Genomic DNA, 23,630 nt, shown 5'->3' with positions numbered 1-23,630 from the left:
AAAATCAAAAGAAGTTTAATTATCCTACATTTGTTATGTTCTTTAAAACATGAGAATAAACTACTCTTTGAGAATTTTAGAAAAAAAAAAAAGTTGTACTAAGCAGGGTTTCTGAATAAACATCAGTTAAGTTCAATTAATCAAAACTCCTCATGGTGCATTCCATGTTCTCCCTTGAATTGAGCAGGACAATTCCAAAGAGCAGATTGGTTTTGTTGCCACTTTCTTTGTCACAAGGTTTGTATACAATTACAGAACACATTAGCCAGGCTCTCTGAACAGAGTGGGAATTGAGGAGCTGAAGTCCTGGACATTCCTTTGAAAAGGAACGTCTTCCAGGTATTTTTCTTTCTTATACTATTGCATTTTCATATGGATCTAGCTATGGGAAAATAAAAGCCATGAGAGCACACGACTGACTGACTCTCCCTTCACATTCCTGCCATTAAATAATCAGTTCGCATTAATGCAGACAGAGACTTCGCATGTCTACCAAACAATAGGCCAAAGTGTAGTTGGGCAATTTAAACCCAAGCTACTAGAGCTCATTTATCATCTTTTTCCATAACCATATAGCAGTTCTTTGTAACTGAGAAAGAAGATAAATGGATCCCCGAGAAACAAATATTTACAAACCTTTTGAAAATATTTTATAGGTAGAAAGGAAATACTCCATTATCTACGTGGATCACACGAGAACTCACAACCCAGGGTCAAGTGGTGCGCACTATTCAATCTAATAATCATTTAGAAGAAAAGCATTAAACAATTTGAGATTTAAAACTTACAGATGAAATTCCAAATCCTAATTATCTTTTTACCTACCTAATACAAAGGGGGCATGCTTACTTTCTGGTTCCAAATGAATTATCTAAGAAGAATTTCCTACTGATATCTCTATTGGTTCACTATTGCCACCACCTTCTCCCACCCCTGACACACACTGCCCTTAAAACAATAGACAGAAGATAAATGCACAAACATCAAGGATGCTTTTTCATCCTTACCTCATAGACACAGCACACATTAGCTGGCAATTTACCTCTCTTCACTAGACTAAGAAACATTTCTTCTAAATACAAAATGAATGTTTGGGGAAAAATGCATAAAATAAACAATTGCCTGGAGATTTAGTTCACCTTGACACCACAGAAAAGGTCACAAGACAAACAAGTAATTGTCAAAACAAAGAAGCAATCAGCATTTTGATCACAGCTAGCAATAATGATAAATATGGCAAAACCTCCACCAAATTCCTGGCTTCTCATGTAAATGTCTTCATTAAATAAAATAATATATGACAATGTAAACTAAGGAATATTCAACATTAAACTAATAGAAATAACAAATACTCCCTTAATAGTATCTTTCCAATCTGTTGTTGTTTTCTTAAACTTCACAGACTCGTGTGACTTGGGAGGATCTAAAAAACTAACCAATTGCATAAAAATGAGCAGCTGCAACTTGATTCTTAATCAACTGATACTGAACCCATATTTTAAATATCATTCACTCAAACAACGAAACTTCTCAATGTTCTCACAATAAAGAAGGTTGATGCATGTAGCTGTGTTGAGATATTTTATTGAAGTAGCCTATGACCCACACGTCACCTTTAGGATGTTGTCCTTGTATAACTTTTCTTTGCTGTTATTCTTAATATGGTAAGCCTATTTAAGGGCTTTAATAGCTTTCTTCAAAAAAAAATGAATGATAAAGACAAATGCATAATTTGAAATTTAAAGACATGAATAAACTGGAGTGAGCATTAAAGCAAAGCAGTAAGAAAACATAATGGAATGGAAATTGCTCAAACTCCCTCTCTGATAGGGCAGGGCCCTCTGACATGTGCCATGACTCTGAGTGAAGCAGAGGTGTGTCACATGACACGTTTGGGGTGGTGTGGGTCACTGTTCAATAAGCCTGCCCCTCACTCTCTCCTGTACCTGCTACATACTAATAAGTGTTATAACCTTTAGTCATTGTATTTGAAACATAACCTCTTGGTGACAAGACAAACAGAACACACTGAACTGAGGCCCTGAATTAGCTTTTATACAGTTTGTACTGAATATGCAGTTTTTGATTAAGTTCTTGGACCTATCTTATTAACTACACATAATAAATGTAACGTAGCATGAGCCTATACCAACACTCAGCTAAATTTCATAATCTATAAAAAGGCAAGGCATTGATTGTTGATATCAATGCCTGGGAATTCTATTATCCATATGGACTATTAATTCATTGTAGGTAAATTAGATGTTTTAACTTGAAAGCATGGTTACATCTAGATAGAACATGTCTTACAAAAGATATGTAATGTTATTGTGAACATTCTTCCACTTGATGCAGAAGAGTTTTTCAAATGAGTCAAGAGCACTTAACATCAGCTTGTCAAACAAAAGTCTCCAGTCTTATAATCCTTGTGGCTCTTCAAGAGAATCTCTAATCCATGCTTCCCTGGCATTTCATTCTGCAACACTCCAACTACATTTAGTTTCTATAGATGAAAATCCAAGTGAGGGCAAGAATGATGGGTCTCATGATGGACTAGCATTGGCTTTTCTCACTGTACTTAGGAGGAGGTACTTTCCTCCACCTGCATGACTCTATCTCATTCATGGTTGCACCCTCCCATTTATCAATATTTACTCCACAGTAAAATAGAGGAATGAAACTACATTTTCCAAACAAACTGAAAAGAGGAGCTCTATTCATTGTACTGTAAACCAAAACAATGTTTCTAAAATGGGTTAACGCTACCTAACCTACATTAAGATCAGATCATATTGATGCATATTATAAGAAAAAGAAGCTAGAGACATATGAAGTAACTAACAGGTTTACTAGTTCTAGTAAGGGTTACAAAAAATTTTTTTTTTATTTTCTAGAAGTACTGTGTAGCATTTAACTAGTTATCTTAAGTGCCTATCACTGATATCTATGAATATTCAGACTGAAGGAAACAAATACGTGTTGTGTTCTCTTTGTATTAATTTGAAACTCATGTGTAAGAAAATATGTCAATGGGAGGAGAGGCCCTTGGTCTTGTGAAGATCATATGCCCCAGTCCAGGGGAATACCAGGGCCAGGAAGTGGGAGTGGGTGGGTTGGGAAGCAGGGCGGGCCGGGAGGAGGGTATAGGGGACTTTGGGGGATAGAATTTGAAATGTAAATGAAGAAAATCTCTAATTAAAAACAAAGAGAAAAAATATATCAAGAATTAAACCTATACCATAAAAATATTTTCTGTCTATTTTTTTGTTGTGAGTTCAGAAGGGATAATCTAAGCTCCTGATAATTTGGGTGAATATACCTGTACATTAAATATGTGTTGAAAAGGTTAAACATTAAAATCAGAGGAACATATAGATATGCAGTTCAGCAGTAGAGTACTTACCTGCATTTTCAAGTTCCTGGTTTCAAGCCCCAGCCCCTCCCACACAAAAAGTAATCAGAGACAAAAGAATAGTTAGAAATATGCATGTTATTGCAATAATTAAATTTACTAGAGCCAATAATCCATGAAGTGACAAAATGACCCATGGAGAGTCTGAAACATATGTACATGTTTCAACATACAAAGCATTCATATTATAGCAATATTATTACAGGACTTTTGCTCTGCCAACTTCTCTATTATGCCAGTCTCAATTATAGATGCTTAAAGAAGGGAACCATACCAAATCTGTTACTCTCTTCCATACTTGAATAAGATGGGCAGCACTTTTCCTGAAGGAGCCAATCTACTTAGTAGGGAGATGTAAGTGTATCACCTATCAGCTTGTGTAGCACATAGAGGAGAAGCTTCCTTGAGTAGAGGAGACAGTTCTACTGCATATGAAAATATGCACGGCACTCATCCAAGATGCATTCTGTGAGAAGTCACCGGCAACCCCAGTAAGTTAGAGAAGTAGGCATAGAGAATCATGGTACAAACATGTGCCTTCAGAAGAGTGAAACAATCATGTGTTGACAAAATAGACAAAGAGAATCAAAATGTATGTAAGATGGGGGAGCTCTTGAATATATGAAAGACATTTTGGTAAGCTATCATTCATGGTTAACAAAAGAAGAATTCTTTTTAGAGCCTGAACAGTTATCAGCACAGCTAACTAGATTTGATGTTATAGAGGGTTTAGATTGTGACATCAAAGTGAATTTATTAGTAAAATGTAAAAAAAATTACTATATAGTTTCATAACCAGTAAGATACACATAATAACATGACATTTCTGTATTTACCATGAGAATAATATTAGCATACACGTTTTAGGTTACACCACAATAGAATGACATTAGATCTGAGATATCATTGTAACCCTCGATTTGATGTCCCTATCTTTAAAGTAATCATTTTTTAAAAATAACAAAAAATTCCGTATACATATAAAATTGTAAAAGTATGGCATGTAAAATAATTGGCATTATTTCTTCACATAGATATCAAGCTTGTGATAATGTCCCTCAACTTACCTCTTTGTATTGTAAAAAAAAAAAAGTTATATTTATATAAAGAACAAAAATCATCACTTCAGTCTATTTCTTTCTAGCTCTATCTTTCCATGGCAAATTAGATCATGAGATGAGCATATGACCCATAAACAATCCCCACATACATACATACATCCTAGGTAATAAGAACCTGAAGTCACACATTTCAAAATTCTTTTTGAGAATACATACTTGTAAGGTATGTGTGGAAGTGTATTTTATACTTAAAGAAATTTCATTTGACTTGGAAATTAAGATTATGGCAGTTCTATTCATAGCACAGTTTACCCATACCAAGGTCCACACAATGCCTGTGGCCACTGAAATGTATGGAAGGAAAGCCTTAGCAGGTCGTAGCCATTTTCCTCAACTGTGATTGAAAAATCTCAACTTTCCGTGCATTACACAATGTGAGGCAGTTATGCATATTGCTTCAGCTGCTCTCAAGGCATGAGGAGCCAAGATTAATGAGAGAGCGTCAGCAGTTGAGCAGTTGAGCATAGCTTCCAGGAAAGTTTTTTGCTGAAAACTAACAATAAGTGCAGGGTGTATAAGTACCAATCAAATTCTAGAACTTGCCGTGGTCAACACATGCTGGACCCATCTAAGCTAAGAAATCATCCAGGAAACTAGCATCTGTTTTACTCTCCATCTCTTTAGTCCTTACCTTCCTCTTCCTTCTCAGACTGTTACAGCCACTTTTACTCTCCTGTATTAACTGTGGAATCCAAGGCTACTGCCTCATTCTGATTACCTAAACCTAGTACTGCTACCTTCTAGCCTCTGTCCAAGGTTATCTGGGCCTAGAATGCTTTCAGCCTCTGAGTGTTACTTCTGAATAAGGTTACCCTTTCAATTGTTCTTACAGAACTCTGGCTAACTGGTTCAACTCAGCTGTTCTGTTAAGCTCCCCTCTAAGCTGACTGATTCAATCTGTCTTCTCTTGGCCTCTGGCTGAATTGCTCTGCTTAGCTTCATACTAATTCTGGAAAAAAAAATCTGTTTTAATCTTCTAACTCATTCCCATTCTCAAGCTTGTTCTCTCTTCAACCTGTCTCTGCAAAACTCTCTGTGTAAAACTGCCTCCTTCGTCTCTTTGCACTGCCCCTCAAGTAACTTCCCTTTCTAGTGAGAGCTGAGCATAAATTCTAGTCTGTCAGATCTCTCTCTCTGATTCTTCCCTTTGTTTGCCACTCAATTAGACATTCCTTTCAAACATGGGTGCTTCCTTCTACAAACTAGTTTTACTTTCATTGTTTGGGATTAAAGGTGTGTACTAAGGGTATATCTGTAATCCAGGCAGAGTAGCCATATTACTAAATTAAAATCTCTCTATACCAGATATTTTTCCAACCATATTTGCATTTGCATATTTTGCACAATAGCATATTTTATTCTATTCTATAAAAGTTTTTTGTTACACTTTGAAAAACAGTGTCTACTGGTGCTGAGTATAAATTTATATTCTCAGTAGGTATAGAACACCTTTTATGATTGCGTGTTTGGGACTCCAAATAAGAAAACTAATGAATTTTTCTCTCTGAGATCATCTAATGTAAAAGCGGTTCTCTTATAATAAACCCAGAGTTTTCTTTTTATTTTAATGAGTATTCCAAGTTCTTTCCATCTCTGCCTGTTGTCTTCAGACAGTCTTCGTATACTAAATACAATACTCAAGGTGTGACTGGCCGTAACTGTTGTGCAACACTACAGACTTAGACTTAATTTAAGTTCCTAAGACGATTCCCAGTATACAGAAACTCCCCCTTGGACATTCCCCTGCAGTGGTTTATAAGACTCGCATTGTCCCTTCCTGTGGTATTTAATTGACATTATAAAGTATAAATCTACAAAATTAAATACTTGTGATTATTTGAATAAGAGTTACCTCCTAGACTCATATGTTTGAATACTCAGTTCTCGTTTGTAGAAATATTTGGGAAGAATTTGGAGGTATGGCTTCACTAGAGGGGGCGGGCTTTGAGGTTGCAAAAGACTGAAGCAATTCCCAGAGTACTCTTTGCCTCTTGCCTGGAGAAAAAGATGTGAGTTCTCAGCTGTCCCTGCTGTCATACTCCTGCTCTGCAACAATGAGCTATAATTCTATGAAACTGTAACTTCAATTAAATGTTTTCTTTTATAAATCGCCATGGCCTTGGTTTATATCACAGCAATAGAAAAGTAAAATAGAAATGTCACTAGGGAATATAACACTACTATGACATAGCTTACCATTTGTAGGGGGGTTCTTTGTTTGTTGTTTTTAAGAATATGTAAGAGTTTATTGTTTTGGATTAAAAAAAGTAGTTGAATGCTATAAGCAAACATAATATAGACTAGCCCATCCTAGTGGGAACTTTGAAGACAGTAGTGCTGAGAGCAATATTCATGCACTATTTAAGCTGATCTCAAGAGATTTCAGACAGGACAATATTAGTAACACTGGTATTTCATCAAAGAATGTAGCTGCTTTCTTAACTTGCCCTAAGAATTTACCTGAAGTTAAGTTGAAAAATAATGGACTAATATTTTTAAATGGAAGATTTCAAGAGAGCCTAACATTTACTCTGTGACATGTTTGTTAATGTTCACTCTTATATAAGCCTACAATGAAAAAAAAAAAAAAAAAGAAGAACAATTGGGCAGAGAGAAATTCAAAATGTATAATTTAAAGAGAAAGAAAGAGAGCCAGAGAATTTAATGTTGGGGCCAAGGTTTGGCTGAAAGAGAAAAAAAAAACAAAAACAAAAACAAAAAACTAAGTAGAAGCTTGATCGAGTTGGAATAAACAGATTGTTCTCTCAGGGTAAGACAAAATCCAGGTAAGTTTCCAGCTAGTAAGAAGAAAATGTTGAAGGAATTTTCTGCTTCTAAGCAGCAACAAACTAAAGCCCTGCAAGTGAGAGTCAAGAGGGCAGGGGACAGAGACAGTGGTGTCCACGTGGTTCTGGCTTTAGAGTCATGAAGGACACGTGAGTAAAGGGGCTTCACATTTTCATAATAATAATAATAATAATAATAATAATAATAATAATAATAATAATAAAAATCCCTGTTTGCTTGCAGCAGGAGAATCTCTGCATGAGGCCCGAGAGGCCAGTGCTGAAGCAGTACAAGGGAAGCCATTGAAGGCCCCAAGACGTTAGAGGTGACAGAGTCATGGGCTGTCTACCAAGGAAAGATAAATAGAGGGAGTAGGCCCAGCAGCCCAAGAGAGAGATGTATGTTGTATGCAGCAAAGCAGTAAAGAACAAGCTGTCCAAGCTCTTTGCCATGAGACTTAGAGCTACACAGTTTGCTAGTTTCCATCTCGTTTACTCCAGTATTTGCTTTATCCTCTTGGAATTAATTGTATTTTCTGTGCAAATGCCTTTTAGAATCATATGGTTTGGCTTTTGATTTTACAGGAGGCTACAATTAAGAGATTGCCTTGAATCTTGGAGAAGACTTAAGACTTTGGAATTTCAACAGTTTTTAAACTGAAAGACCATGGAGAGTTTGAAGTTGTCCTAAATGAGTTCTGCATTATGATACAGCCCTACGTCTATGGGAGACCTCCATAGTCTTCTATGGTTGAATACGTAGACCTCAGTGTGTGAAACTATTTGGGAAGGATTAGCACATTAGGCATTGGACATAATTTACTAAAACATTCTCAGAGATGGACCACCTCATATTACTGATTTTAAACAGAAAAATGAACAATAGTTTAAACAGAAAAATAAAAATAGTTTAAACATCTAATCAAAACAATGCATCAAAGAAAACAAGTCCTACTCTTTGCCTTTTGTTAGTTTGTTTTAGGAGGATGTTTTAAGGGGCAGGAGGTAATCTTCAACCATAAGCAACTGTAACGTATAAAACATGCCCTCCTCTTGTGGTTCTTCAGGCTTTTCTATTTGGCTGATTTGTTTGGCTTGTACTCCTTGAGTAAACACACAGAAAAAATGATAGTAATAGCTTAGAGTAAATCATGATAGTATCTCATTAAGTGGTAATGCATACTATTTAAAAAGAAATAAAGTGAATTTAATACAGTTCCAATCCTCAACTGTCAATTATATAACCAGTATTCTGAAACTCAAAGGATGATCACTAATAAAATTTCCCAAGTAACCACTTAATGATATGCTATCTATTAAAAGAAAAAATATATACATATGAACATATCAGACTATATCAACCCTATTATTTATGTCTATATTATTATCTATATTATAATATACCATTATATCATTATATTGTTAATTATAGTATATATCAATATATAATATATTATTAACATATTACTGACATAAATCAATATATTATAATATAATAATAGCATTAACAATACTAACATATATACAGTCATATTATATTGCAATAACAATAATTATATTGATAATATTACATCAATAACATAACATCAACAATAGCACATATAGTATAATACAATATTGTTTACTTTTTGATAAAAATCAACCATGATAAAAATAAACTAATGTAGTTATGATTCTTTTGTTAAAGATATTCATATAGATTTATGAATTATAAGTATTTATGAAGATATTATTTGCATGAATAATATATCTGAATGATCAAACAACTGGACTTATTTCCTCTGAAATACAACCATTTTGAAAAAACCCTATTGCTCTTCTAGAATAGAAACTCTATGAGGATATGTTTTATATCCATTTAGTAACTATATGACACTCAAACCTGACACCATTTCTGACACCTGGTCATTGAGTTTGTCCACAAAGTCCATCAGTCCTCAACATTGCTCTCCAGCCTCTGAGTGACTCATAAGATCACATTCTTCATCTTGGAATTGGAAGGGTTGTATGGATCAGGATTTCTGAGGAAATTTTGCAGCTTACAGTGTTTTCCGTCATTTTTTTTTTCTTCTTTAGTTTTTATTCATAATCATAGAGCAGATGGGGTAGGGGAGCTCTCCTGAGCTACAGAAGGAATGGTTTGATGGGTAAAACACCTGCAAGCCAAAAGAGATTAGAGTTGTCCACAGTTGGAAATGGTGATCTTCTTGCTGGTCTTGTCATTCCTGGACCTAGAGCACTCCATGGCTTCCACAGTGTTCCTGCCTTCTTTCTCCTTCCCAGAGGCCACATGCTTGCCATCCAGCCATTCAGACTTGACAGTGCAGATAAAAAACTGGGAACCATTTGCATTTGGTCCAGTATTTGCCATGGACAAGATGCCAGGACCTGAATGCTTCAGGATGAAGTTCTCAGATTTCTCTCCGTAGATGGACCTGCCGGCAGTGCCATGATGGCGTGTGAAGTCACCACCCTGGCACATGAATCCTGGAATCATTCTGTAAAAGGAGGAACCCTTATAGTCAACTCCTTTCTCTCCAGTGCTCAGAGCACGAAAGTTTTCTGCTGTCTTTGGAACTGTGTCTGCAAACAGTTTGAAGAAGATGTAGCCCAAGGGCTCGTCATCGGCCGTGAAGTCGAAGAACAAGGTGGGGTTAACTGTGACTACAAGCCGTGAAAAGCAACAGTGGTGTCTGCGAAACCGTTTTCCATCATTTTTAATGGACTTATATTCACTTTCCAGCTCCCTTCCAACAGAAACAAGCATGAAAATCTGTTCTAATTCCCACCAGACTGGTTAATGTTACAACTTGAAGATGACCAGAACAGCTATTCTCTGTCACATTAACATGTGTGATTTTTGTGTAAAACATTCCAGTGTGAACTCACACTGTGCGTGCTCACTTTGCTCCTGCACTCGTGGCCTGCTCTACAGTTAGAATGCTAAGTCCCATCAGCACAGAGAGAGGACCTTTCTTTTGCAACATTTATCTCTGTGCTTTGAATAGTGAAGGCACTGTATGGAAGACAGCAGTACTTTTGTTAACCAATTGAATAAACTTGTATAAAATACAGTATTAATTAGAAATACTCATTCTTAGCAAAACACATCAATATGTGTACAAAACATTATAACAAAATTAAGTGGATTTCTTGGTCTTGGTAGTAAGCTACATTCTGTGTTTAAGAATATGCTCTAATTCAACATAAACAGTGCTCATGTTGATGCAGAGACTGAATCATCAGGTACAGGGTCTCCAAAGGTCTATTCCAGGGCCTCTAGTATATGCTATGGTTTTCAGTTTAGAGTTTTTAATGGGATTCCTGTGTATGCAAGCCAGTGGGTCTGGGATCCCATGACTTCTCTTGGGCTCTTTTCCTTCTATTTGTTTTGTCCAGCTCCAACGCCACAGTTTTTATCTTATTATATTTTATTTTGTTATAATTTATTATTTAAGAAAGGGGATGTTAGAATTCAAATATCAAAGATTACATTTTGGCATTATCTTCTCTCAAAATTAGAAATCTATATGATTGCCAGATCAGTAAATGTTAGCCTACTGTGAGACTAAACCTAACTCCATTTTTCTAAGAAGAGCATTTTTCACTAAGAGTTAGAAGGGGTTGACAAAGGGTACTGGAAGATGAAAATGATCAAAGTACATTATGTGCATTATGGAGTCATCTTAATAAATGTATTCTTTCTGCACAGAGCATAGAACATAAGAGACCAATAATGCTTATTTCCTTTTTTCCTACATTTAAATCTGCTAAGAATAGGGAAACATACATTTATATGGACTTGGAATAAATAAACAAAAATATCTGAATTTTAAATTCTCCACTAGATCTTGATGTAACACCACGGTTATGTAAGACCTGCATTATAGGGTCCTTCCTCATAGCGTGGAAAGTGGTGCTGAAGGAAACCAGGAAGTTTCAGATAAGTTCACTCCTTTAAACTTCAAAGTAAAGATTTTTGCATGGGAAGACCATTATTTAGAAAATATACAAACAGAAAGAGATGGCACACAAAAGACAGAGGTGTCATGAGAACAAAAGAGATGCTAAGCCTAATGCTACTGAGAGGTTTATGTGCTGTAGATTCTGTTTTAGACCACACTGCAGAGTTGGAGTCTGATCTAACTCCTAGTGTGGGGTTTGGGCGTCAGTTTGCAGATGTAGTTGAATTATCAATCCTAGCAGACACACAACCCGGGTCCAGTGTCACTTCTCCTCATTATGTTAATAGTTAATACATGCAAATGAAAACACTCTAGCAATTTGATTTCTTTGAAGATAGTTTGCATATTGTCTTAGCCATAATGACTGTACACTTCTCTCAGCCTCCATTTATGCAAGGGGAGTATAGTTCATTTTTATCAGCTCAAGTTCATTTTTGCTGCTATTGGAATGTATGTGCAAGTTTCTTTTTTACCTTTAGCCTAATTACCATTCAGGTACCATAAAGCAGATTTTTCATGCTATTGGTGTTTTTCTTAATTAAGAAACAAATGAATTCTCCCTAGCAAATAGATGGAACAACAGAATAAGATGCCAGAGGCTGATGTTCTATTTCTTAATTGAAGCAATTCTATTGTTTGGTGTTGGCAGTGAGGGGCAGAAATGTCATAGGTGTAAAATGTTAATAGTGCAAAAATAACATAAAAACTACTTTTAAAAGTAAAGAAAGCGTACAAAAAATGTTGTAAGTGCCTGGAAAACACAGATTTTTATCCATGTATTAATTCTGACAATAACAAAGTAGTTTCATTTACCAATCCCTCACATTGAGAGAGCTCATCTTTTTTTCTACCTGTTATGAAATTTCAAGGTGCTCCTCCATGGTCCAGCACTATAATCCTAAAATAAGATGCCTGTGACTTTTGAGACAACACTTCCATTTCTCTAGAGTGAGGAAGACATCAAAGAAACAAGGTGCTCAGAGGAGTCTCCACTCACCTGTGACATACATTTACCTGGCCTACAGAGTGGCAGAAAGGGAATATATTTTACCCTTGAATCAAGCTGTGGACAGATAACTCCCATTGGAACGTCAGTCAGCTCTCAGCCTCCCCCATGTGAAGTCACTTGGACTTAAATCTGTTAGTATTCTTTGAATAAAACAATATGCATAAACAAAAACACCATATAGACTGATATGTTTTTGTAACAAAAAAAGCAATATTCTAAAATATGGTGTCTATGTATACATTTCTACATTTCTGAATTTTTGATGATATTGATAAACTCATCTTTGCTGACCTTTAGTTGTCTCAGTCGTGTTTTGGATAGCTCTAACTCAAACATAGTAAAAGGTAAGTAACATACTTACATAGTATTGATCTGAACATGGATCCTTATCTAGTTTCTTCCTATGTGGAAAGAAAGGGACTTTCCTTGCTAACTTGCTATACCATAAGTATCAGCAGGAAGAGTGATAAATAAGAAGGTGCTTTTTCTTTCATGTTTACCTTTTCTTTGAACTTGTGACTACGTTGTTTGCCCTTTACTTCTTCCAAATTCTCATGTGTACACCTCTTACCCCTCCTTTAAATGCATGGCCTGTTTTCTCATTGCTTGTTGTTAAATACAATACACATATGAGTGTGTACATTATTTATTACATTATTATTTCCAAAGACAGAAATACTACTTATTCGGTCTATAGGATGTTATTTGGTTATTTGCGTGTATGTTTTCAGAGCTATCACATAATCAGCCGGTGAGCTCTTCCCTGGGAAGTGCTGTGTCTCCTTCTCTCAGCCTGTGTGTAGAGGTGAGGCCTGTATTTTTTTAACATCAACTTTTTTATGAGAACTCAGTATATTGGAGAGTACTTTCAGATAGTTCTAAAAGGATAATCTGTGTGATCTGAAAAGTAAATACTATGGAAAAATTTAATTTGAGGTTATTTTTAAACCTTCTAACAAAGTACAGAGCGTGTTTCATGACTCATTTCCAGTGCTGATTAGGATTTAAGGATTTAAATTTCTAGAAAAATCATATGAAAAATTTAAAAATGTTTAGTACATTCACAAGATTTGCATTGCATGTAATAGTTAATCTGATGGTTTTTTTCATTTCACCACATAAAAAACAAAATAAAATAAAATAAAACCAGAGTGAATATTAACAAGAGAAAGATTTTCACTTCAGTGTCCTTGTTGCGATGTTATCAGAGGCCTGTCTGTTCCCAGCAAATGAGGTCGCTCACATGTCCATAAAGCATGGTGTAGTAATGTTGTATTGGTTTTGACCATACAATCTTTGAAACAAGGCCCAGAGGTAAGACATTTCATTATCTCACCTGAATTTCCATAAAACTGAGATGATTAGAAGGGGAGAGAACAGAGAATAATTTTATGTGTTGAGATTTTCAGACAAGTTCTACAACATATGTAAACATAGACAAGAACAAGTAGAACCTTCCCTGAGTATTCCTAGAAACCCGAGAAATTGTGGTATTTTTTTCAAATTATTCCAGACTAAAGACGTCCATTATCAATCTTAATCCAGTAGCACAACTTTGAAAAAAAAAAAAAAAAAAAACCTCTCTTCCCCTGCCCTGCAGCTGTGCAAAGCTGTTGCTGTCTCTCTTCACCCCCAGGCTCCAACTTGCTAACATAGTGTCCCTGCCAAATTCTTGGCACTGGAAGTGAGGGGAAAAGGCCATACCATAATGTGTTGATAATGAGGAGATAGAAATAGCAAACCAGCTGTATTGTCCTAATAAAGCATGTCTGGGATTTAGAGACACAACAACTATGTGTTCAGGTCATCCAAATGCATTTCTACTAACTGGTCCCTTTGAAGACCTTTTCAGATATCCCCACAAATACCTTTTGTATATTAAGTCCAGAACTGTCTGGAAAGGCAAGACAATGAAAACCTCACCACTAACTTTTCCTATAACAATTACTAGTCTTTGGAATACTTTGTTAAGTACCCATCATTTGATATTTAATATCAATAAATTAAACAATGTAACAGATTTTCTAGCTTTACATAAACATTGTTTTGTAGCTATATTTTTCAGCAGTATATATTAATTTTGCTGTTGATTTGTTTTGTGCAGAATTCCTCACTCAAGTTCAAAAATATTTTTCTCTTTGACAGTTTATTACTTACTATTCTTAAAAATTCACTAAGGTTGTCTGGGGAAAATCATTCAAATACTCATTTGGCAGGAACTGTGTAATAAAATTTACTGCAACCAGAAAATATTACAAAAACACTGTGTTTAAATATTTGTTTACTAAGAGGGGAACTGGACAACTTTAATATTATAGTTCATATCTGCAGATATTTGCCAGCACAGAAAAACAATTTCTTTCCACAGACTCGACTTTCAAAAATGCCAAAATTAAAAGTTTTATTCATGCCTTAATAGTGCACTAAACTCTTGCCATACATGATTCATTTAATACTCTCAACACCATCACATAGACTCCTCTAATTACCATTACTTTACTAATAGAGAAAACCCAGTCATAAAGTAAATAATTTCCTCAAGTGTAAAAAGAAGTGGGTCCGAATTCCAATACAAAGTTGTAGACTTTGAAAACTGTTAGCCTACTTCTCATAGGGCATGGCTGTATAAGTCAATCTTCAAAACAGGAACATACATAAATGGGCTTTGTAAAGTACACCCTGGAAAATATTGTCTCATAAACAACTATTGTGTTTGGGGCCTTCAAAGTAAATATATAAGTTGAACTAAACCCTCATTTTTAAGTAAACCATCTGCAAAATTATTTCTTTAGAATAGTCAGATGTCAGGACTAACAGAATTCTATGGGTTTTTAAGGAGAAGAACATATCTTTGGATTATTGCCACCCAATTCTGAAGGTGAATTCTAGTAACAACTATGACCACGAGGCCCACTCACCCCTGATATTTAGTAAAATAATCTTGGCTTTGTCATTTTAACCAGATCATCTTCAATAATATAACCTGTGAGGCCTATCAGTAAGTCTGCATGACTCTATTTTTAGTACTAACCACTAACTTTATCATCAAGAAAACCACTTGAAGCTTTTAACAGTTGATGGCTGGCACATCAGCAAGGCACACAGGAGCCAAAATTCTTGACAGCAAGACATATCTCAAGCAATCAATGCATTTCTTTCCAAATTGTATCCTCTGGGCATAAAGTCCTCACAAAATGTTACAAGTATTTGTTCCCATATATATGTTCAACTTGTGTCCATTGGGCCAGGTGCTTCCCATAATAGCTTCGAATGTAACCAACACAAATATAAACTGCTTGAAAACATTCTGAGGTTTTTTTTTTTTTTCATCTAATTTATTTGTAAATAGACTGGATAAGTTTCCAAGCATGAAATTGGGAGACAAAAATGTCACATCAAAGCAACAAAAGGTTGGCCATGCCTTCTAGAGCAAGCATCTTGACAGACTCTCAGATAGCTACATATAAAACTATAATAAAATCTTCAATACTATATAGAGTGTTCAGAGTATATGTGAATGAACTGAGAGAAAAAACTGACCATTTTGGGTATTTGTGTCAAAAAACAAAAAAAGTCCTAAATGCTGTAAGTCCTTAACATATAATAGACTCAACAAGATGCATTAGCTTTTCCAGAGTCTAGGTTCTTTCAATGGAGAGAACCAAATATTTTGTAATTTTCTCCCAATTCTACACTGTTACTTCTATCCTAACTTTGTGTCATCTCTTAAAATTATTTAAGTCACCATATTTAATTCTCTTTGCCTTCTGTCATAATTAATAGAGGGATTGAGGTGGCATTTATGAATTGCCACTTTCTCATTTTCTTCGTCGCACCTCTCTGAGTTCTCAGTGAGGTTCTGGATTAGTGCCTTCCCTAGGCTCTGGGTTTGTGCCTCCTGCAGGCCATGCCCCAGCTCATTTCCTGCTTCTGCTGCTGGCACTTCCCACCAGTACTCATGAGAAGGATGCAAGATCCATTCAAAGGTGCAAATTTAAAATAATTTTTTAAAAAGAGCACCACACTTAAAATGTTTGGCCTGAAACCAGTATATATATATATATTGTTTATAATCATATGGATTAAAATGAAAAGCATCATGAAATCACTTGGCAGGAAAATACAAGATTTGGAGAAAGAATAATGATTTGGGAAGAAGCAGAACAAAATTCTGAAGTCAGTAAAGCAACATAATAGAAATGAACTTCTCTTTGTGAAATTGGGCCTAGATTACTACATGGGAATTTGAAGATGTTTTATCTAAAACCTAACGATCATATACTATTAATATGAGGTTAATTACATAACCATGACCTATGCTGGGAGAGGAGAAATACTATACATTTAAGGGGAATATATTTTAAATCTTTTTAATGTGTTATTTCCTTTTTTAAAGTAAAAGAGAATTTAATCTCCACTTGAGGGCCTACATTTGTAATATTCCCATGGAAGCTTAGTAAAGACAAGACTAAAATTATCATTATGGCTGTTTCTTCCTCCCTATGTTCTTGTCAGAATTAGGCAGAGCTTGATTTCTCTCTAATCAGTTCTCTCCTCTCGTTCTTTCCAACACTGGGCAACCTTTCTAGCCTCACAACTACACAGTCAAGGAGATGAGTCACAAGTTGTCCTGGCAATAGATACCTATTTTTCTTCCCCAAGAAATTAATAATCTCAACTCCACTGCAAGGAATTAACAGCATCATGTCTAAAGGTATAGCAATATGTGCCCCTTGCCTTTCTTATTAATATTAATCTGTAACCATATGAAAATATAAGAAATTTAAAACTAAATATTAACACCTCCAGTGGAAAGTAAAACTATGTGCTTTTTCATACTCCTACTCTGATTCATAAGAGATAAACATCAATCTTTTCACATTTTTTACAGAAACTTTTCATAAAAGATAAATATGTACCAGCCTATCTGCTCATGCTTTTTTCCAATACAAATATTTTTCCTTTTTTATTTTGTATATCTTTGATAGATTGCCACATCATCACAGAAACAAATCTTTGATTTTTTTTATAGTTCATGAGTGAGGCAAAGTTTAATTTTATTCAGCTTATCTGCTATTATAAGGATATTTATATGATTTCTAATTTTAAACTGTTATAGACCATGAGGTAACACATGTGTGGGTATCTGTAGAATATATGGAATTTCTGGTTCTAAAAGCATATGCACAATTTTCATTGCTATGGAATTCCCTATCATGTTTCATGGAAGATGTAACAACTGGAAATCCCATTATCTAGCAATCGGCCCATTTGCTACTGAAAATGTGTCCCCCATAGTTGGTTATAAAAACTAGGCTAATGCATATAAACGAACGTGAAGCAGCTAGCAAAGACAATCTCATGAGTTAAGCACAAACAGATTCAATTAAAAAGATACCACTCTGTTCATCTGTTTTTGCGTGTGTTGTGCTAGTCGCAATAAAATATTCATATCAAACTACTGAATGCAGGGTGATTATTGTAGACATCAGCTATGGTGTGGTGTGGTTATTAAGTCTGCGTGTAAAAGTTAGGCCATAGCACAAAAGGTCTAAAGTTGAATTTGAGATAACAATAATTGTTAAATTTAACAAAATGGAAGTTAACTGAAGCTTACTGTCAACTCACAAGCCCCTTGCTCCATACTCTTTAGAAATGATAATTTGGTGAGGTGATGAGATTGCCAAGCAAACTCAATACATGGTAATCAGACTTATTTAACAGTTCGCAGTGGCCATCAAGTGCGGCAATGATGAGGCCAAAGTTCCCAACATGCATAGAAAGTTCTTTGAAATGCAAGCCAGCTCTCTAGCTGTATTCTTTTCCTTTTTCATCAGCTGCCCAATGAATTTTGACAATACCATGTTCTGCAATATGATCTCTGCCTTTGGTCAGTGTATTGATTTTGCCAAGATATAAGGTCTGTTAATCTTCATGAGCAGCTTGACTGGAGTTAGTTAGAGTCATTATGAAACACAGGTCTGTGAGGGTGTTTACATAAAAATCTAACAAAGGAGAGATCCGCCTTGACTGGGAGCAACACCAACCCATTTTCAATTCCAGACTCAACAAAACAAAAGGCAAGCAGAGGCTTCACCTCTGCTTCCAGATGGTGGATGCAGTATGACCAGCTGCTTGGTACTCCTGCTGCTTGGTACTCCTGCTGCTTGATACTCCATGTTTCATGGGATCCACACCATGCAAAACTCTCTGCTCAAGCTGTGAGCCAGCATCAACTCTTCCTCCTTGTCTTGAGTACTTGTCAAAAAATAAGAGTAACTAATTTTGACTAAAAGTTAACTAACACTATAACATATAGTGGATTAAAAAAACATGTGCATTTGTGTGTGTGTGTGTGTGTGTGTGTGTGTGTGTGTATGTACAGTAAAGATACAGTAAAGTAATGGGCTAGATGGTTATTTAGAAAAAAAAAAACATTAAAGGATACAAGAGATCATATTCTAAAAGACCATACTCATGACATGAGAGGCATATGATAAACCAGATACGGAAATCTAAGGAAGGACTAATCCAAAAGAGGTATCTTGGAAGACTCAAGGAGCAGAGGACCCACAAGGTGTGATATGGTGATGTTGCTTTATAGAGATGCTGGGTACAATAGTGATAATTTATGTTCCTCTGATGATAGAACTTTCAGAGGACTCTGGAAGGTTTAAAGCAGCAAGGTGGTATTATTAAAGATTTTTTAAAAATCATTTTGGCATTTAAAGTGAAATTATCTCTCCTCCATAAGATTGCCATAAGACTACATAAACTGATAGCATGGATAGCACACACAATTTACAGTGAATGTGGTGTTTTAAAACCCAAGGAAGTCTTCTTTGGGAAATTCTTGAATATAAAAAGTTTTATAAAATGTTCAGAAAGTCCTCAGAGATTCTTTAAGACCTATGGGTCCCAGGCAAAGAACCCTTTATTTAATGTTTACTAGCAATTACTTTTTCAGACAGTAAGTACAATGTACTGTTTTGTTCCCCACAATAGCTAGATTATCTACCAGTAAAAAGACTCTAGAGCTGGTCAGTATTTAAAGAAAACAGATTTCCTGAGATCTGACTTGGAGATATTCCATATCTAAATGTCTCTGTTCTTTCTTCAAAATTGACAAAGACCAAGAAACAACAAAGTAAATATCTAATCATTGCATCAAAACTCCCCAACTTTTCATCAGAAGGCCCTCCTAAAGCTGTAGGATGAATCATGAAATTTCACTCTAGGCAAGCTTTGAAGCCCAATTCTCCAGCTAATGACAGCTGATGACAATTTTTAGCATAATTTTGTATGATACTTTTAAGTAAATCTTACATAGTAGTTTTGTTTCAACATTTGTCAACACGAATATACAAGCAATACATTGTATTTTTATGGCATCTGGTAACTGCACCACTAGAGTTTAATACTTTTCCCAGCTTCATTCACAATCCACTTTTGAATTGGCATATGGAATGATGGAACAATTATCTTTTTGCCAACCTGAGTTTTTAAAGTATAAATAATTATTTTAAATACGAAATTGAAATCATTACACACATGAATGCTATACATTATATGGAATCTATATTATACATGTATAAAGTTTGTATTATATAACAAGATAGAATATCAAAAGAGAAAATAATAAAGAAAGTAAAGACAGGAAATCTATATGAAATATGTGCACACAGAAAAACAGATCAGTGAACTTTGAAGAGTTGATTATTCAAAGCAGAATTCATTTTAATCATACTGCCTGGAATGCAGCACCATTGTAACCATATAACTGAGAAATGTATCAGCAACTGATACAGAGAACAAGCTAAGACAATCCACTTCCATTCTCCTTTCCCTAAAGGAGTAAACACACTAGCTCTTAATAGCTGCCAAAAAGAACCAAGATCACAAGACATCTACCAGCAATGTGATCATCACAGTAAAATCACTACAGTTGTGCTTCTTTTTCTTGAATTATTTTTTGAAAAGTCTTTACATATTCCTCTGGGTCCTTTACCTTTCCTGACTATCTCTGCATGTAACAATACATCAATGAGCTCTATGTGTGAACTTTACATGTGTGTGTGCATGTATATATGTATATAGGTATAGACACATAGATTGTTTTGTTTCACATAACTGTACTTAGAAAAAAAAAAAAAAAACAGGCCATTTTCTGATAGAAACTTTTTAGGAGATGTGCTAACCAGGACTGACAGGGGCATCAGTCTGAGGAGGTGTAGTGAGGACCACTTCAGGTTTGGGCAGAGCAATTTTATGTTTTTCCTACAAGTCCTATTGTCAATCTATCACCATCTTAACTCCATCTTCCTGCTCTTAATTCTCCTGTATTAGCTGGGAACTGTCTGTCCTTTGGAAACCAACCCTAAAATATCAGAGGACAAAGCAGTACATGGTAGAGGATTTCCACTGTGTAGCAATCTTCCCTACATGAAATTTACATCCCAGCAGTGGAAATTCCAGTTCTGAAACAAGCATCAACATTCATGCCTAACCCTGGAAAACATTTTTTTTTCTAGAACTAGCAGTTATGACTCTCTCCCTTCCTTCTTGCCTCCTCCCATTCTATTCTTCCCTCTTTTCCTTCCTTCTTTCCAATAAATATAACCTCACTGCCTACTTTCAAACTCACATAGGTTCTAGAATTAAAAACTACAAAACAATGTAGGAACCCACAATCTGTATATTTTGAAAATGATTCTCATACATGTCAGGAATGCATTTACATGATTAAAATATAAGTTAACATTTTAATAATCCTATCATCAAGAAGACTAACGTCCTGAAAATATATCATAGTCATTAACTTTGAGACTATTTACAATGTTCTTCCATTGTGCCAACTAAGGTTCCTTCAAACTCTGTGTTGGTAGCAAGATATTTTTAACTTCAGCTTCACACAACGAATAATAGGAAGCACCTAGACAAAGTTCAATATGTAGGTTAGCTTAGACAGTCATTTTTCTCCTAAGAAACCCATATTTATCCAGCAATAATTCAAATATTAAATTTAATCAATTTAAGCACCATATCTTGTAGCACTTTAAAATTAAAATCGAATGAAATATATAAAATATTAAGTATTGCAAAGCACCTAAGCTATGACACACCAAATAAACATATGCCTTTATCCTCAAGAATAGGGACAATATAAAAATATCCCATCTCATGGAAGAAGGAAATAGTCACGCATGTCTGTCGGTGGACTGAATCTCTATGCCTTTAAACAGATTGTCAAATATTAAGAGCTAGACCTCAAAGGAGAAGAATGAAATATTAATATTGTCCCACCTTGTGGGAGCTCGACATTACTTGACACGGTGCAGGAAGCGACCTTTTTGTCCTTCAGGCCAGCCCACTGGGCCTCATCTTCTATCGCAAAAGCCAAATCATCCTGATCCCAAACTAACTGTCAACTGCCTGTGATGGTGGGGAAGCCAGACATCAATCAATCAGGTTTTATCAGACGCTCTCGTCGTTCCTCTGTTGTGCTCATCTTATCATCTGACCCAGTTGTAGCCCTGACTTCAGAAGCTTAAGCAACTCCATGACACAATATGCGCCTGTTTGTCCGAGATGCACAATGCTAAGGGGCGGGTGGTATTTTTAGCACCAGCGTAATATATTTGCAAATGAACTCTTGCATATTTCAGGTGAACACAAGTCCTATGCTGGCTAGTCTCCCCTATACACACAGAGTCTGTACTTGTCTGTGGGAGACCCGATATTTCCAAAATGTACAAGCATACTTACATGTAGGAGAACCACCAAAGGAAAATGTACTGCTTTTTTTTTTGTATGAAGTAAGCAGATAGGCTATCAAAATGAGAACTGGAAAATGTCACTCTAAGAACTGACAGATGATTACAACACCAAGTCATGATCACACTGTTGTCCTAAACAAATAAAAATAATTTCCAAACATTAAGAGCCTTTGCATGTGCTTGTATTGACAGTGTCCTAGAGGCGGGGGCGGGGGGGGGGGAGCATGTTCCAACCTTCAGTGCTATTGCTAAATCTTTGTAGGCTGATCTACCATGAAATGGCCTGCCACAGAATTTAGTCCCATACATAAACTACTTAAATAATGTAAAATCACAACAGTTTAGCACTTTGAAGTGCAGAATTCAAAGTAAATACCTGTGTCATAATTGCCGCACCAAAGTGAGGAGAATAAAACATGCATCTATTTTGTGGAGATAAACCTGTGACATAGCATGTGTAACTAACTTCTTACTAACCTTTTTTCTTTTCTTTTGGGGGAGCAACTACTTAAACTTTAAGTTTTTTCTTAGAACTCAAAACGAAATTTGTTTATGATAAAAAAACAAGATTTCCATCAATAATCAATGTCTGCCATTTGTCACTGGCTTATCTATTCACTGAGCAATAATCTACTTTCAGAAGCATTTTAAAATAGTATAAAATTGATCTACATAATTTAGTCACCTAACCATAGATCTTAATCATGTAATTATGAGTAGCCCTATGAAGTAGTGCATGGTGTATTTGCAAAGGACAAAATTATACACCATGAAAAGATTTTGTACCTTCAGAAATAAGATCATATCAAACAAGCCCCAATAAATTCACACGTTCTTAAATTATATGTTTTCCTTAATTGCAAGTGCCTTTGGACTTTAAAAAATATTTCTTTATTTATGTATTTATTTACTTATTTATTTAGTAGGTGAAGAGGCATAGATGGAGGTCAGAAGACAACTTGTAGAAGCTGGTCCTCTCCTTCCACGATGTGTGTTCCAGAGCTCAAACGCCAGTCCTCAGGCATGCTGGCAAACAATTTGAGCCATCTTGCCTTCCTGACTGGATTTCTTAGCACTCAGCAAGCAAGAATTCTTATCATATAAAGCATTTTTACGTTTTGGATTTATTACCTGAAAAAGAAACAAATTCCCACTTGAAATCTGGAAAGGACTCCTTCTGCACCATTGTACGAACTTCAAAAGATGTGGTTAAAATGACTCTTGCATGACAGATGGGGTAAAATTAATCTACAACATGGGACTGAATGTAAAGCATTTGACTAGCCTGTGTGAGGTCCTGGATGAGATCTCACATCCAAACATGACTGATCTGTGTCACAAGTTTCATGAGTTAGTTAAGAATAATATAATTTAATTGAATTATATCATTAGGCTTAAAGCCACTTTCCTAATTAGGTAAGCAAATCTAGTAAGCAAGGAGTACATGGGATATACTGATGGTAACAAATGATTATTTAAAATCAATATTTAGTTGATATCCTGATAGTTTCTGAAACTTAGTTATCTTAGTGGATATATATATATATATATATATATATAT

At 35.4% G+C, this 23,630-nt stretch overlaps 2 protein-coding genes across 3 annotated transcripts in view; both read right to left on the bottom strand.

Annotated features, from left to right (window-relative positions):
• Window positions 1-23,630, bottom strand: part of Zfpm2 (zinc finger protein, FOG family member 2) — a 440,237-nt gene that overhangs the window by 407,339 nt on the left and 9,268 nt on the right. The gene's annotated exons all lie outside the window — the stretch shown is intronic.
• LOC115065689 (peptidyl-prolyl cis-trans isomerase A-like) overlaps window positions 9,244-23,630 on the bottom strand; it is a 23,138-nt gene continuing 8,751 nt past the window's right edge. Inside the window, exon 2 of the mRNA XM_029547890.1 lies at window positions 9,244-9,817. Within this exon, the coding sequence (XP_029403750.1) occupies window positions 9,493-9,816 (324 nt within the window). The 5' untranslated portion in view covers window position 9,817 and the 3' untranslated portion in view covers window positions 9,244-9,492. The remainder of the gene's footprint in view (window positions 9,818-23,630) is intronic.

This window comes from Mus pahari, chromosome 17 (genome assembly GCF_900095145.1).
Source record: "Mus pahari chromosome 17, PAHARI_EIJ_v1.1, whole genome shotgun sequence".
Taxonomy (NCBI): Eukaryota; Metazoa; Chordata; class Mammalia; order Rodentia; family Muridae; genus Mus; species Mus pahari.
The sequence above is the reverse complement of the archived record's forward strand: the minus strand, read 5'-3'. Positions and strand labels throughout refer to the sequence as shown.